The sequence below is a fragment of the Muscardinus avellanarius genome, assembly GCF_963383645.1.
Source record: "Muscardinus avellanarius genome assembly, chromosome: 16".
In the NCBI taxonomy this organism is placed as follows: Eukaryota; Metazoa; Chordata; class Mammalia; order Rodentia; family Gliridae; genus Muscardinus; species Muscardinus avellanarius.
In genome coordinates this window covers 24,953,598-24,971,219 of record NC_137802.1, presented here as the reverse complement: position 1 = coordinate 24,971,219, position 17,622 = coordinate 24,953,598, and the positions used below count along the sequence as shown (strand labels likewise).

The following is a 17,622-nucleotide window of genomic DNA, read 5'->3' as shown; positions in this document are numbered from 1 at the left end:
TGTTTACCAGGAGCTGAATGAAAACCAGAGTACTCCTAAGAAAGAAAAACAGGAGTGGCTTTCAAAGCAGAAGGAGAATATTCAACATTTCCAAGCAGAAGAGGAAGCTAACCTTCTTCGCCGTCAGAGACAATACCTAGAGCTAGAATGCCGTAGATTCAAGAGAAGAATGCTACTTGGGCGTCATAACTTGGAGCAGGATCTTGTCAGGGAGGTGTGTTGGAATGATATGAAATTTAAAATCCCTTATTAACAGATTCTTTCTTAAATATATGCTAATCACATCCCAGCCTTTATACTTTCATTTCTTTTTGTCTGCCGGAGTCATTCTTCCCCAGATACTCACAGGACTTGCTTTCTACTTTATATTTCTACTCAAATGCCACCTTCCGAGAAATGTGGTGGTGGTACTAAAGGTGGAACCCAGAGGCTTTCTACCTCCGGGATATACTCCCATACCTTTTTTATATTTTATTTGGAAACAGGGTCTCAAGTTGCTGAAAGCCTCACTAAGTAGCTGAGGCTGGCTTCGAACCTGTGTGTTCATACTGTCTCAGCCTCCCAAGCGCGGGGATTACAAGCGTGCGCCACCACACCCGGCTCACACACACACTTTTTGAGGGACTGGAATCTTGTTTCCCTCACTAGAATCAAAATTGTAAAGCTACAGTCTTTGTTCAGCTTTTTGTATTCCAAATATCTGGCCCATAATAGATATGAATAAAATAAATAATAAATTTTAAATATGAGGTAATTAATTGGTTAAACATTGCTATGTTAATCTAAAGTGGGTACCATGTGTTTCCATTGAATCTATTTTTATAATATCAATTGGAAAAATATAGAAACTCTTATGCCAGTAAAAACATTTGTTCTCATCAGGATACCTGAGAAACTTAGGTAAATTTATTTTTTTTTTTAAGTTTTAAGGAAAAGCCAGGCATGGTGGCACATGCTTGTAATCCTAGCATTTGGGAGGCTGAGATGGAATGGATCATGGTTCACAGACAGCCTCAGCTACTACTTAGGTCCTGTGCAATTCAGAGAGACCCTGTTTCAAAATAAAGAATAAAAAATAGGGCTGATCTACTTCTGTTGTCCTATTCTACAGTTGTTTGTTTGCAGTACTGAGGGATAAAGCCCAGGGGCATTCTACCTCAGAGCTACACCCCCAGCCCTAATTTTTAAAATTCTTTATTTTGAAGCAGGGTCTCACTAAGTTACAAAGGGCCTCACTAAGTAGGTGAGGCTGTCCTCAAACTGCAATTCTTCTCTCTCATCCTCCTGAATGCTAGGATTACAAGCATGCTCAACCACACCTGGCTTTACAGGAAAAAAAAATTTTTTTTAAGTACTGGGGATAAAACCCAGGGGCATTCTACCTCTGACAGACACCCCCAGCCCTAATTTTTATTCTTTTTTTTTTTTTTTTGTGTGTGTGTGTGTGTGGTACTGGGGTTCCTGGAAGCCCTTTTACCTCTGGGCTACACTCCCAGACCTATTTTTACATTTTTATTCGGAAACAGGATCTCCTAAGCCAGCGCGAGCGGCTGGCTTCAAACCTGCGCAATCCTCCTGTCTCTGCCTCCCAAGCACGGGGATTACAAGCATGCGCCATCACACCTATCTATTCTTTATTTTTGAAACAGGGTCTCACTGAGTTGCAAGGGGCCTCACTAACTGAGGCTGTCCACGAACTGTGATCCTCCGTACCCCTCCTCCTGAATGCTAGGATTACAAGCGTGTGCCACCATGCCTAGCCCACAGAAATATTTAAATATTTTTATATGATGCCAAGTTCATAGGGTTTGGGTTTTTTGTTTTTCTTTTTGGTGTGTGTGGTATATGTGTGTCTAGGGATGGAGCCCAGGAGCCTTCTACATCCAGGCTACACCCCAGACCCAATTTCTTTCTTTCTTATTTGAAAATAGGGTCTCAGTTGCTAAGAATCTAAGTTGCTAAGATGGCTTTAAACTTGCAATCCTCCTGTCTCAACCTCACAAGTGTTGGGATTACAAGCATGCTCCGCCATGCCCAGCTAAAGTCATATTTATTGAAACTGTTTAAAAGCAAAAAAAATTAGCTGGGCGTGTTGGTACACACTTTTAAGAGGATTGTGAGTTTGCAGCCAGCTTCAGCTACTTAGTGAGTCCCTGTTTCAAAATAAAAAAGATACAGGGCTAGGAGTGTAGCTTGGAGGTAAAATGCCCCTGAGTTCAACCCCTAGTAACACACACACACACACACACACACCTTCACATAGCTAGGTATGGTAGCACACTCCTGTAATCCCAGTACTTGGTAGGCTGAGATAGGAGGATCAAAGGTTCAAAGCCAGCCTCAGCAATTTAGTGAGACTCTCAGAAACTTAGTGAGACATTGTTTCCAAAGAAAAGAAGCCTGGTGTTGTGGCACACTCTTGTAATCCCAGCATTTGGGAGGTTGAGACTGGAGGATCATGGTTTGCGGACAGTCTCAGCTACTTAGTGAGGCCCTCTGCAACTTAGACCCTGTTTCAAAATAAAGAATAAAAAATAGAGCAAGGGGTGTAGCTTGGAGGTCGAATGCCTTGGGTTCCATCCCCAGACCCACTAGATAGATAGATAGATAGATAGATAGATAGATAGATAGATAGATAGATAGATAGGGCTGGGGATATAGCTCAGAGATAGAATGAGTTCCATCCCTAGTACCACCAGAAAAAAATTTTAAAAGGCATTAGGGTGTAGTTTGGAGGTAGAATGCTTATAGGTTGAGATCTCAGTAACACATACACACACATATCTTTATGTACTGATCTGATACATACATATATGTATATACACACATGTATATGTGTCTTTTTTTTTTTAAGTGAAGAGAACAAGTTATATGCCTGTTACTATTATTGTTCAATTATTGAAACTATTATTTTTTTTTGTGGTACCAGGCTGGGGTGGAACCCCAGGGGCTTTCTACTTCCAGGCTACACGTACCCCAGCCCTATGTTATAATTTATTTAGAAACAGGGTCTCACTAAGTAACTGAGGCTGGCTTCGAATCTATGTGATCCTCCTGTCTCAGCCTCCTAAGATCTGGGATTACAAGCATGCACCACCATGCCTGGCTCCAAACTTTTTTTTTTTTTTAGATAATGGACATGTCATAATAAAGGAGAGTAAGGAGCATATGAATCAAACTGTTTGCCTCCAGGGAAAGGATTTACAGGGCCAAAGGAAATGAGTTTGACTTTTATATTATGTATATGTTTGTGCTTACTATTTTTGATCTGAAAAAAATTATAAAGAATAACATTTATTGAACACCATTTGCAGATAGTGTTCTAAGAACTTTTTACTTATGAACTGATTTTTTTCTTCATGTTTAGTGAAGTAGGGCTGGGGATGTAGGTCATTGGTCAGGTACGTGCTTAATTTGCACAAGGCCCTGGTTCCCATCCCCAGCACTGCAAAAACAAAATCACAGAATCCTATTGTTTACTGTGCAGCCACTATTGAAGCAGAGGATAAATTACATTCACTTCTCTCTTTTTTTAGAATTTTTCTCTCATTGTATAGCCATAAATTATACCTTTGTATTTTGTATTATGGATTAGGAGTTAAACAAAAGGCAGACTCAGAAGGACTTAGAGCATGCCATGCTACTGCGACAGCACGAATCCATGCAAGAACTGGAGTTCCGTCACCTCAACACAATTCAGAAGATGCGCTGTGAGTTGATCAGATTGCAGCATCAGACTGAGCTCACTAACCAGCTGGAATACAATAAGCGGAGGGAACGAGAACTAAGGCGAAAGCATGTTATGGAAGTTCGACAACAACCTAAGAGTTTGAAGGTACCTTTAGCATAAACTTCTTAACAGGGAAAGAAAGTAAAAGGCTGCTGTGTGAGCCTGAAAAGTCTAAGACTGGTGTCTAGTCATAAGGAAGTAGAGTAAACTTTTTGTTTTTATCATCTATGGTGGCTTTCATTGTGTAATTTCCATCACTATATAGACTTTTGTTTGTGTATTTCTCATCAAAGTATTAAAAAAATAGCCAAAACTTTTTTTTAAGTACTGGGGATTAAACCCAGGGGCGTTCTACCCCTGAGATATACCTCAGTCCTTTTTTTTGAAACAAGATTTCACTAAGTAGCTGAAGCTGGCTGCAAACCTATGATCCTCCTGTTTCAGCCTCCAAAGTATTAAGATCGCAAGAGTGTGCCACGAATACCTGGGTTGGCCAGAACTTGTTACTGTGAGAAATACCAATATGAATCAGGATTCTTATTTTAAATTTACCCACTGTTCATGCTGATATTATATTGTACATGTTAACATACTAATATTTTCTCTGTTGTTTCAAGTTTTGAAAACCTTATTTACTCCAAATCTGATTTGTACAAAATTAAGAAATATAAAAAGTTTCCCTTCTCTTGTCCTTTTAGCCACCTGATCTGTCTTTCTTCACCAAAATTATAAAAATTAACAGTTCCAAGAAATTATCAAATTTTATAACTTATAATGAATATTTGGAGTGGAATCAAATGAAGTGTGTGTGTGTGTGTGTGTGTGTGTTGCTGGGGATTGAACACAGGCATTTTTCTTATGAGATACAACTCTACCCCTATTCTATTTTTTAGTTTGAAACTGAACAATAAACTAAATTGAAACTAAACGTAGTAAATTGTTGAGGGCCTTGCTAAGTTGTTGATGCTACCCTTGAACCTGCAATCCTCCTGTCTCAACCTTCCAAATACTGAGATTACAAGCATGTGCTACCAGGCCTGGCAAAAAAAATTTTTTCAAGTTCTTTTTTTCTCATCAGACAGTAATTATTATAGTTTTACACAATAAAAGTATTTTTTAATTTTTAATTGTTTTAGTTTGAAACGAGTCTCACTGAGTTATGGAGAGCTGGTCATTAACTCAAATTGCTTTTATTTCAGAAATGTTTATATAATTCACCCTGAGTATGACCCAAAGAAGAGGACTGTCTCTCCCTTGCCTCATAGCTTTTGTTTGACCTTTAAAAGATTAGTGTTAAGCCAGGCGTGGTGGCGCACGCTTGTAATCCCAGCATTCGGGAGGCTGAGACCAGAGGATTGTGGTTTGCGGACAGCCCTCAGCTACTTAGTGAGGCCCTCTGCAACTCATTGAGACCCGGTTTCAAAATAAAGAATAAAAAATAGGGCAGGAAGCCAGGCGTGGTGGCGCACGCTTGTAATCTCCGCGCTTGGGAGGCTGAGACAGGAGGATCGCACAGGTTCGAAGCCAGCCTCAGCTACTTAGTGAGGCTCTCGGCAACTTAGTGAGACCCTGTTTCCAAATAAAATAGGTCTGGGAGTATAGCCCGGAGGTAGAAAGCCTCTGGGTTCCACTCCTAGTACCACCAAAAAAAAAAAAAAAAAAATAGGGCAGGGGCTGTAGCTTGGAGGTAGAATGACCCCTGGGTTCCATCCCCAGACCCGCAGAAAAAAAAAAAAATTTAGTTAACTCAGCCAGGAGCATGCTTGTAATCCCAGTATTTGGGAGGCTGAGACAGGAGGACCACAGTTCAAAGACAGCCTCAGCTACTACTTAGTGAGGCCCTTTGCAACTCAGTGAGACCCTCTTTCAAAATAAAGAACAAAAAATAGTGCTGAAATGTAGCTCAGAGGTAGAATGCCCCTGGGTTCCATCCCCAGTACCACCAAAAAAACAAAAAGTAGTTAACTCAATGACTTTCAGGGTTTGTTTGCAGTGTTAAAGAGTTAACCATTACTACCTAGTTTATTATTTTAAGGTAAAGATAACTAATAATAACTAATCAACACTGGGCATGGTGGCGCACACTTGTAAACCCCACGCTTGGGAAGTGGAGACAGGAGGATCTCGCAGGTTCAAAGTGAGCCTCGCTGGATTAAGAGACCCTGTTTCCAAATAAAAATATAAAAAAATAGGTCTGGGAGTGTAGCCCAGAGGTAGAAGGGTTTCCAGGAACCCCAGTACCACCAAATAAATAAATAAATAAATAAATAAAAATAACTCTCAGTTAAATATAAAAAAAAAATATATTAATCACTTACTAATACAGTCTTCTACGTCAGCCTGAAGTTTGATATATTCATACCAAAATGAGGTCTTTTATTGACTATATAGTTGGAATTGAGTGTCATTAAAATAAATTTGAGCAAAGTATTTCAGATAAAAAAACAGAATAAATGTGTTTGATTTTCTGCTCATATCTGATAAAAATTTGTGTTGGGCAATAAAGTGCTTTTATATCTATTATACTTAATTCATAAGGAAAAATTTAATTTTCTGTTTTGCATATATATTGCAAGCAAAGCTACTTTTATTATTCATGGTACTAAATTTACTACTGGAATAGTGAATATTGCTTGAAGTCTTATGATAAATTAGTTTTTTCTTGTAAAAGTTCAAGCTAATACCTATAATCCCAGAACTTGGGAGGCTAAGATAGTATTGCAGGCTCAAGGTCAGCTTCAGCAACTTGGCAAGACCCTATTTCTTTTTTTTTTTTCTTTTTTTTTTTTTTCCCCCAGTACTAGGAATGGAACCCAGGGGCATTCTACCTCCAAGCTGCACCCCCAGCCCTATTTTTTATTCTTTATTTTGAAACCAGGTCTCAGTGAGTTGCAAAGGGCTTCACTAAATAGCTAAGGCTGTCTGCAAACTGTGATCCGGTCTCAGCCTCCCAAATGCTGGGATTACAAGTGTGCACCACCACGTCCGAAGACCCTATTTCTAAAAAATAAAAGGAAGGAGGGGAGCTGGAGTTGTAGCTCAGAGGTAAATGCCCCTTGAGTTCACACCTCAGTACTAAAATAAATAAATAAATAAATAAATAAATAAATAAATAAATAAATAATAAGGCAGGCAGGCATGGTGGCACACACCTGTAATCCCAGTACTTGGGAGGCTGAGAAAGTAGGATCACAGATTTGATAATAGAGAGACCCTCTTTCAAAATAAATGCATAAAAAGGACTGGAGTGTAGCTTAGAAGTACAGTGCCCCTGGGCTTAATCCCCAGTACCACACAAAAGTAGGGGGGAAGTATGCAAAATATGCATAGACTCAAGTAGTTTGGCCTACAGCCTTTACCATCTGAACCTTTTGGTTTTTCTCTCCCTTATTAATTTTTATTTGTATTTAAGTAAGCATAAGGTATACCAAATACTAAAACTTTATACTTTTTTTTTCTTCCCAGTCTAAAGAACTCCAGATTAAAAAGCAGTTTCAGGATACCTGCAAAATCCAAACCAGACAATACAAAGCATTAAGAAATCACCTGCTGGAGACTACACCAAAGAGTGAGCACAAAGCTGTTCTGAAAAGGCTCAAGGAGGAACAGACCCGGAAGTTAGCCATCTTGGCTGAGCAGTATGATCACAGCATTAATGAAATGCTCTCCACACAGGCCGTGAGTTTGCTTAATCTAGGCAGAACAAATTTGGTGCCTTTTTCATTCTACCACTGAATAAAATCCCAGCTATTAAAGTATTGGTGAGCAGCTGAGCGTGGTGGCACATTGCTTGAGAGGCTGAGACAGGAGGATTACAGTTTTGCGGCCAATCTCAGCTACTTAAGCCCTCCACAATTTAGTGAGAACCTGTTTCAAAATAAAGAATATAAAATAGGGCTGGGGGTATAGCTCAGAGTTAGAATGCCCCTGGGTTCAATCCCCAATAACACACACACACACACACACACACACACACACACACACACACACGTTAGAGCCAAGAGTAGTGATGTACCCTTGTAATCCCAGTACTTGGGAGGCTGAGACAGGAGGATCGCAGGTTTACAACCAACCTCAGTTACTTAGTGAGGCCCTCTGCAACTTAAAGAGACCTTGTTTCAAAATAAAGAATAAAAAATAGGGTTGGAGCTGGGCATGGTGGCGCACACTTATAATCCCTTCAATTGGGAGGCAGAGACAGGAGGATCGCCCAGGTTCGAAGCCAGTCACGCACACTGGCTTAGGAGACCCTGTTTCCAAAAAAAAATGTAGAAATAGGTTGGGAGTGTAGCCCGGAGGTAGAAGGGCTTCCAGGAACCCCAGTACCACCAAAAAAAAAAATAGGGTTGGAAGTATAGCTCAGAGGTAGAATGCCCCTGGGTTTGATTACTAGTACTAGTACTGCAAAATAAATAAGTAAATAAATAAATGGTTAGAAATGATAACTCTCCTGAAGCTAGGGAAATTGTTGTGATGGTCCATATTCTTCCTTCTGTTGGCATTGTTTGGGAATGTCATGATGCATATAGAATTCTCACCAGTATGTTTAGATAATGTGGTTTTATATAGGCTCTCTATGGGCACAGATCACAACAGCTCATCAACAGGCTAGGCATGGTGGCACATGATCTAGTACTTGGGAGGCTGAGACCGGAGGATTGCAGATTTGAGAACAACTTCAGCAATTTAGTGAGGCTCTCAGCAACTTAGTGAGACTCTATTTCCAAATAAATAATAAAAATAGGGCTGCGGGTTTAGCCCAGAGATAGGTTTTTGGGTTCCACAGTACCACAAAAAAAGAGAGGTTGGGGCGTAACTTGGAGGTAGAATGGTCCTTGGTTCAATTCCCAGCACCACACACACGAAAAAAAAGATTGCAACAGGAGCGTTAATAAGCAGTGGACAAAAAATGTTAAATTGAAAAGCCAAATGGTCACATTTGAATGCATTAGAAATATTTTGTAAACTTTTTCCTAAAGGGCCAGATAATATTTTAGATTTTGTAGACTAGGAGACAAAATTGAGGATATTATGTGGGTACTTTATTAGCCATTTAAATGTAGCTATTTTAAGTTATAAAAATCATTCTTAGCTAATAGCAAAAAAGCAGCCTCCCTGATTAGCCTGTATAGTTAGTTCAACTAGGGAGAAAGGGACTCACAGTTTTATATCACCTAATCAGATTCTACTTTTTTTTTTTTTTTTTTTTTTTTTTGCGAGACTGGGGGTGGAACCCAGGGGCATTTGACCTCCGAGCTACACCCCCTGCCCTATTTTTTATTCTTTACTTTGAAACTGGGTCTCACTGAGTTGCAGAGGGCCTCACTAAGTAGCTGAGGCTGTCCGCAAACCACGATCCTCCGGTCTCAGCCTCCTGAATGTTGGGATTACAAGCGTGCGCCACCACACCCGGCTTAAGATTCTACTTTTTTTTTTTTTTTTTTGTGGTACTGGAGAGATAAAACCCAGGGGCATTCTACCTCTGAGCTACACCCCCAACCCTATTTTGGTTTTTATTCTTTATTTTTTTTTAACAATTTTTTTATTGGACATAAATAGTATACATTTACACTATATTTGGTGCCCTCTCCCCCCGCCCCCGTTTTCCCTTCCCCCCTCCCACCAATGGTTGTCCAGGTTAACCATGTCTTATTCATAATTTTACACATGTTCAGATGTAGACCCTCATTAATCAAGGTCGGCCTTCCTCCTCTCCTATCTTACCATTCAAACTTAGCTAGTATTTCCCCTTCAATATCTGGAGTCCCACTGGTATCCTTTGTGTTTCCTAGTTTGGGCATATTAGAGGAAACTTATGTATCTTCTTCTGTGCTTGGCTGATCTCACTTAACATAATGTTTTCCAGGGCTTTCCATCTTCTTGCAAATGATATAATTTTGTTCTTCTTTATGGCTGAATAGAATTCCATTGTGTGTATTTCCCACAGTTTTGCTATCCATTCATCTGTTGATGGTGATCTGGGTTGGTTCCATATTTTGGCTATTACAAATTGTGCTGCTATGAACATAGGTATGCATATGTTGCTGTAGTTCTCTGAATTCAACCACTTTGGAAAGATACCCAGGAGTGGTATAGCTGGATCATATGGTAGATCTATTCCCACCTTTCTTAGGAATCTCCACACAGATCTCCATAGTGGTTGAACTAGTTTGCATTCCCACCAACAGTGTAAAAGAGTTCCTCTTTCCCCACATCCTCGCCAGCATTTGTTGTTGTTTGATTTCTTTATGCTTGCTACTCTGACTGGCGTTAGATGGAATCTCAGTGTAGTTTTGATTTGCATCTCCCTGATGGCCAGTGATGAAGAACATCTTTTCATGTATCTATTAGCCCTTTGTATCTCTTCTTTTGTGAAGTGTCTATTTAGTTCATTTGCCCATTTCTTGATTGGGTTGTTTGTTTTGCTAGTGTAGAAGATTCTACATTTTTTTAAAATAGCTTATGAAATAGATTTGTTTTTGTAATGCTGTTATTGGTTATTGTGCCTTTCTTTTTCAGAAATGTTTACTGCAGGATATGAGAGAACAGTTGTGTAGCCTACAAAAGAATAGTCTGTTAGCCGGGTGTGGTGGCACATGCTTGTAATCCCAGCATTTGGGAGGCTGCGTCAGGAGGATAGCAGTTTGCAAACAGTCTCAGCTACTTAGCCCTTTGCAACTCAGTGAGAACCTGTTTCAAAATAAAAGAATAAAAATAGGGCTGAGAACGTAGCTCAGAGGTAGTATGCCCCTGTGTTCCATTCCCAGTACCACACACAAAAAGAGTAGTCTGTTTTCTGTCATTCGTCCTCCTTTCCATAGGTCATGGATAGATAGCCCATAGTAGTATACATCTCTTTTCTTTTTCTCTCAGCTGCGTTTGGATGAAGCACAGGAAGCAGAGTGCCAGGTTTTGAAGATGCAGCTGCAGCAGGAACTGGAGCTATTGAATGCATATCAGAGCAAAATCAAGATGCAAGCAGAGGCACAACATGATCGAGAACTTCGGGAGCTTGAACAGAGGGTCTCCCTCCGCAGAGCACTTTTAGAACAAAAGGTACAAATAATAGAAGAAGAATAATTGTTACAGTATTTGCTTTTATCAAAAGGGTTTTATAAATAGGTATTTACATTTAAAAGTTTACATTCAATTATTTTCTTTTTCTTTTGTGGTAGTGGAGATGAAACCTCAGGACCTTCTACCTCTGGGCTACACTCCCAGACCTATTTTATATTTTGTTTAGAAACAGGGTCTCACTAAGTTGCTGAGGGTCTAAGTAGCTGAGGCTGGCTTCGAACCTGCGTGATCCTCCTGTTTTAGCCTCCCAAGTCCTGGGATTACAAGTGTGCACCACCATGCCTGGCTCAATTTTTTTTTTTTATAACATATTTCTTCAATTCTAGTTTGGTAGTGTTGTTGTTGTTCTGGTACTAAGGATTTTGTTTTTTGTGGGGTTTTTTGTTTTTGCGGGTCTGGGGGTGGAACCCAGGAGCATTCAACCTCCAAGCTACACCCCCTGCCTTATTTTTTATTCTTTATTTTGAAACAGGGTCTCACTAAGTTGTAGAGGGCCTCACAATAAATAGCTGAGGCTGTCCCACAAACCGGGATACTCAAGTCTCAGCCTCCCAAATGCTGGGATTACAAGTGTGCACCACCATGCCCAGCTCTATTTTTTCTTTTCTTTTTTTTTTCTTTTTTTTTTAATTCTTTATTTTGAAACAGAATCTTACTAAATTGCAAAGGGCCTCGCTAAGTAGCTAAGTCTGCCTGCGAACCGCTATTCTCCTGTCTCAGCCTCCCAAATGCTGGGATAGGAAGGAAGAGAAGGAGGAAGGAAGGTAGGTAGATAGATAGTTGGAGATGGGTATGGTGATGAATATCTATAATTCCAGTACTTAGAGACAGGAGGATCAGGTTTATGGCCAGCCTTAGTTACTCAGAAAGACCCCATTTCAAAATAAATAAAGGAGTTGGGCCTTCCTTCCTCCTTTTTGTTTATTTATTCATTGTATGGTATTGAAGATGGAATCTAGGGCATTCTTCCTCTGAGCTATGCCTCCAGGCAAGGTCTCAGTAAGTAGCTGAGGCTGGCCTGGAACCTATGATCTTCCTGTCTCAGCCTTTCAAGTACTGGGATTACAAGCATGCATCACCATGCCCAGCTCCAACTTTATTTTTTTTTGTGTGTGTGTGTGGGTCTATGGATGGAACCCAAGGGCATTTGACCTCCAAGCTACACCCCCTGCCCCCCCCCCTTTTTTTTGGTGGTACTGGGGTTCCTGGAAGCTCTTCTACCTCCGGGCTACACTCCCAGACCTATTTTTACATTTTTATTTGGAAACAGGATCTCCTAAGCCAGCGTGCACGGCTGGCTTCGAACCTGTGCAATCCTCCTGTCTCCGCCTCCCAAGCGCAGGGATTACAAGCGTGCGCCACCACAGCTGGCCCCCCTGCCCCGTTTTTTATTCTTTATTTGAAACAGAGTCTCACTAAGTTGCACAGTGCCTCACTAAGTAGCTGAGGCTGACTGTGATCCTCCAGTCTCAGCCTCCCAAATGCTGGGATTACAAGTGTGCGCAACCACGCCCGGCTCCAACTTTTATATCTGGCAGTAGAAAGCTTCCCGATTCAGTCCCCAATACCAAAAAATAAATAAATAAATAAAACTCATATAGCCAGGAATGGTGGCATGCACCTGTAATCCCAGTACTTGGGAGTCTGAGACAGTAAGATTTCAGGGTTAAGCCCAGACTCAGCAACTTAGTTCCTGTTTTCAAATAAAAGATAAATAGGAGCCAGGCAATGGTAGCACACCCTTGTAATCTCAGCATTTGGGAGGCTGAAACAGGAGGATCACGGTTCGCCACCAGCCTCAGCTAGTTCTTAGGCCCTCCACAATTCAGTGAGACCCTGTTTCAAAATAAAGAATAAAAAGTAGGGCTGGAGGTATAGCTCAGAAATAAAATTCCCCTGAGTTCTATCTCCAGTACCACAAACAAACATACAGTTCATTCTAAAATTCTTTCCTGAAGCCAGGTGTGGTGGCACACACTTGTAATCCCTGCACTTGGGAGGCTGAGACAGGAGGATCATAAAGGCTGGAAGCCAGCCTCAGCTACTTAGTGAGCCTTTCAATAACTTAGTGAGACACTGTTTCCAAATAAAATATAAAATAGGTCTGGGAATATAGCCTGGAGATAGAAGGCCCCTGGGTTTCACTCTCAGTACCACAAAAAATAATCTTTTCCTGAGTTGGACATGCTATAACCCTAGTACTTGGGAGGATAAGACCAGGAGGAGTATAGGTTTCAGGCCAGCCTCAGCACCTTAATGAAGCAACTTAATTTCAAAATAAAATAGGGCTCATGGTATAACTCAGGTAGAATGCCCCTGAGTTCAATCTCCAGTACCACTAAAATAAATAATTAAATAAATAAAATTTTGTTTTGTTTTACAGTACTAAGGTTGGAACCTCAGAGCTATATGCCCAGCCCTTTGTGTGTGTGTTGGGGGGGGGGGGTGCTGGGGCATTCTACCTCCGAGCTACCAGCCCTTTTGTGTGTGTGTGGTGGGGGGGGGGGGTGTTGGGTGTGAAACCCAGGGGCCTTCTACCTCCGGCTTCACTCTCAGACCTATTTTATATTTTATTTGGAAACAAGGTCTCACTAAATCGTTGAGAGCCTCACTAAGTAGCTGAGGCTGGCTTTGAACCTGTGTGATCCTCCTGTCTCAGCCTCCCAAGTACTGGGATTACAAACATGTGCCACCATGCCCAGCTTAGTTTTTAGTTTTTGAAACGGGGTCTCACTGACTTGTGAAGGGCCTCGCTAAGTAGCTGAGGCTGTCCACCAATCACGATCCTCCAGTCTCCGCCTCCCGAATGCTGGGATTACAAGCATGCACCCTGTTCTTTATCAGGGTCTCACTGAGTGGTAAAGGGCCTTAGTAAATAGCTGAGGTTGTCCACGAACTGCGACCCTCTTGTCTCAGCATCCCAAATGCTGGTATTACAAAAGTGTATCATCACACCTGGCTAATTAAATAAAATTTAAAAAATAAAATTCTTTTCTCTTTCACTTTAGAATTATCTGTAAAAGGAAAACTTCTATGATATTTTAGAAATAGTGTTGTGATGCTAGGCGTGGTGGCGCACGCTTGTAATCCCCGCACTTGGGAGGCCGAGACAGGAGGATCACACCGATTCAGAGCCAGCCTCAGCTACTTAGTGAGGCTCTCAGCAACTTAGTGAGACCCTGTTTCCAAATAAAATATAAAATAGGTCTGGGAGTATAGCCCGGAGGTAGAAGGCCTCTGGGTTCCGCCCCCAGTACCACAAAAAAAGGAAAAGAAATAGTTTTGTGAAAAATATGTTTTGAAAGTATTAAATATAATTTTAGCTCCACCTAGTGGTTCGTGGTAAACAGTGCTAATAAATACATTAGGTATGGTCTTATTTTCCACTCATGATAATCAAAACCAAAAAATTTTTCCATAATTCTAAAACTGAGAAATTACCACAACTTGGTATCTTTTCCTTAGAAAAATTCATGTTTAATCTACATTCTCCTTCAACTTTCATATTAAATGACTGTGTGTGTGTTTGTGTGTGGTACTGGGGGTGGAACCCAGAGGCTTTTTTTACCTCCGTGCTACACTCCCAGACCTATTTTATACTTTATTTGGAAACAGGGTCTAAGTTGCTGAGAGTCTCACTAGCTGTGGCTGGCTTTGAACCTGTGTGATCCTTCTGTCTCAGCCTCCCAAGTATTGGGATTATAAGTGTGAGCCACCAGGCCCAGCTCATTAAAGGCCTTTCTAAACCATTTCTAAGATGGGCATGGTGGCACACAGTTGTAATTCCATTATTTGGGAGGCATGAGATAGGAGGATCATAGGTTCATGGCCAGCCATGCAACTTAGTGAGACCCTGTTTCAAAATAAAAGAATAAAATTGGGCTGGGAGTATAACTTGGAGGTAGAATGACCTAGGTTCTATCCCCAGCACCACAAAAAATAAAATAGGGCTGGGGGTGTAACTCAGAGGTAGAACATTCCTGAGTTCAATCCCTAGCATCACACAACACAAGAGAGATGTATGATGACAGGCTGGAGGTCTAGCTCAGTAGTAGAGTGCTTACATTGCATGCACAAGGCCCTTGGTTCAATCTCCAGCACTACCACACACACACGCAAGCAATATTGTAGACTAATCATGTCAATGGAACAGTACTCCCTTAAAAAAAAGTTTTTTTGTTTTTTTTTGTTTGTTTGTTTGTTTATTTGTTTTGCTTTTGGTGGGACTGGGGTTCCTGGAAGCCCTTCTACCTCTGGGCTACACTCCCAGACCTATTTTATACATTTATTTATTTATTTATTTATTTATTTATTTATTTATTTATTTATTTATTTTTGGAAATAGGGTCTCTTAAACCAGCGGGGCTGGCTTCAAACCAGCGTGAATCCTCCTGTCTCCGCTTCCCAAGTGCAGGGATTATAAGCATGCGCCACCAAGCCCGGCTAAAAAAAAGGTTTATAACGTAATATCTAGATATTTTTATTTTTATTTTTGCAGTACCGGGGATGGAACCTAGGGACATTGTACTTCCATGCTACACTCCCAACCCTATAATTTATTCTTTTTATTTTTGAAACAGGGTCTCGCTGAGTTGCTAAGGGCCTCGCAAAGTAGCTGAGGCTGTCTGTGAACTGTGATCCTCTGATCTCCACCTCCTGAATGCTCAGATTACAAGTGTGCACCACCACGCCTGGCCTTATGTAATGTCTAGATCTTTTTAAAGTAATATTAATAGTAACCAGTAGATTCAGATATTGTTAATCTGATTATCCTGTATAAAGTTCTCAACTAAGTACCTGAGGCTGTCCTCGAACTGTGATCCTCCTGTCTCACCTTCCCAAGTACTGGGATTACAAGTGTGCACCACTATACCCTGCTCAGTTCTCAGCTTTTTAAAAATTTATTTTATGTGTGTGTGTATGTGTTTTTGTTGTTGTTGTTTTTGTTTTGTTTGTTTTGGGTGGTACTGGAGATGGAACCCAAGAGCCTTCTACCTCTGGGCTACACTCCCAGACCTATTTTTTATATTTTATTTGGAAACAGGGTCTCTTAAGCCAGCTGAGGCTGACTTCGAACCTGTGCAATCCTCCGGTCTCAGCCTCCCAAGCGCAGGGATTACAAGTGTGCGCCACCATGCCTGGCTGTTTGTTTATATATTTTTATGATAATTGATTGTACCTAGGTACATTATACCTCTGAGCTACATACCTATTCCTATTCCCCGCCCACCTGGTGCTAGAGATTGAACTCAGAGCTGTACCCACATCCTTGTTTGTTCCTTCATTATTTTGTTCACTCATTCATTCATTCATTTGTTCAGTGGTACTGGGGATTGAACCCAAAGGTGTTCCACCTCCAAGGTATCTTCTCAGCCTTATTTTATTTTGAAACAGGCTGATGAGAGTGTTACTACTTGCTGAGGCTGTCTTCAAACCTGGGATCCTCCTGTCTCCGCTTTCAAGTATTAGGATTACATGCATGTACCCGCATGCAGCTTATTTTTATTTTAAAATAAGGTCTCAGCTGGGCGTGGTGGCACACGCTTGTAATCCTAGCATTCGGGAGGCTGAGACCGGAGGATTGAGGTTTGTGGACAACCTCAGCTACTTAGTGAAGCCCTCTGCAACTCAGTGAAACCCAGTTTCAAAATAAAGAATAAAAAATAGGGCAGGTGTGTAGCTCGGAGGTTGAATGCCCCTGGGTTCCATCCCAGACCCGCAAAAAAATTAATTAATTAGTTAATTAAAGTAGGGTCTCACTAAGTTACAGAGGGTCTTGCTAAGTTGCTGAGGTTGGCCATTAACCTGTGATTATTCTGTGTCAGTCTCCCAAATACCGGGATTTGGGGTGTGTACTGTGCATGTGCTAGTCTCTCTTTTTGGGGAGGGAATGATCATAGACTTTTGTTTTACACTTGAGGCTTTTGTTCTTCTAGAATATTCTTTCATACATGGCATAAGATGAGGATATGCGTTTATCTTCTAGATGGTTGGCCAATACTCTAGTATTATTTGTTTAATCTCTTCTTCCATTGAATTAGCTACTGTTTTATCCTGCATTAAAATGTATCCCCACACCCAGTATGGTGGCTCACATGTGTAACCCCAGTACTTTGGAGGCTGAATCAGGAGGATCACAGGCTGGAGAACAGCTTCAACCACCCAACAATACCCTTTTTTAAAACAAAAAAGATTAAGTGTGTAGCTTGGCAGTAGACTGCCCCTGGGTTCAATCCCCTATACCAGCAAAAAAAAAAAAAAAAAAAAATCCTCCTTTATTTTTTTGGCAGTGGATCAAACCTAGGTCCTTGCATGTGTTAGGCAGGTGCTTTCACACTGAGCTATACTCCAGTCCCTGTACTGCATTAAAAACCACAAACTCAGCTGGGCATGATGGCGCACACTTGTAATCCCAGCATTTGGGAGGCTGAGATGGGAGGATCGGGGTTCACGGACAGCCTCAGATACTTAGGGAGGTCCTTTGTAACTCAGTGAGAACCTGTTTCCAAATCAAGAATAAAAATAGGTCTGGGGGTATAGCGTGGAGGTAGAATGCCCCTGGGTTCAATCCCCAGTATGGGGTGAGGGGGAGTCACAAACTCTGGGCATGTGGTACACACTTGTAATCCCAGTATTCGGGAGGCTGAGACAGGGGGAGCACAGGTATGAATCCAGTCTCAGCATTGTATTGAAGCTCTCAGCAGTCTGGCAAGACCCTGTTTCAAAACAACAACAAAAAAAAGGGCTTGGAGTGCTGGATGTCGTGGCATATACTTGTAATCCTAGTACTAGTATTTGGGAGGCTGAGACAATAG

General features: G+C 41.1%; 1 protein-coding gene across 2 annotated transcripts in view; it reads left to right on the top strand.

Annotated features, from left to right (window-relative positions):
• TAOK1 (TAO kinase 1) overlaps positions 1 to 17,622 on the top strand; it is a gene marked incomplete at both ends in the record, with an annotated part of 82,753 nt that overhangs the window by 60,572 nt on the left and 4,559 nt on the right. Inside the window, 4 exons of one of the 2 annotated variants that reach the window (XM_080713467.1) lie at positions 11 to 214; positions 3,596 to 3,835; positions 7,196 to 7,408; positions 10,604 to 10,786. In XM_080713467.1, coding sequence (XP_080569593.1) covers positions 11 to 214; positions 3,596 to 3,835; positions 7,196 to 7,408; positions 10,604 to 10,786 — 840 coding nt within the window. The remainder of the gene's footprint in view (positions 1 to 10; positions 215 to 3,595; positions 3,836 to 7,195; positions 7,409 to 10,603; positions 10,787 to 17,622) is intronic. The other variant, XM_080713468.1, reaches the window with a different exon arrangement.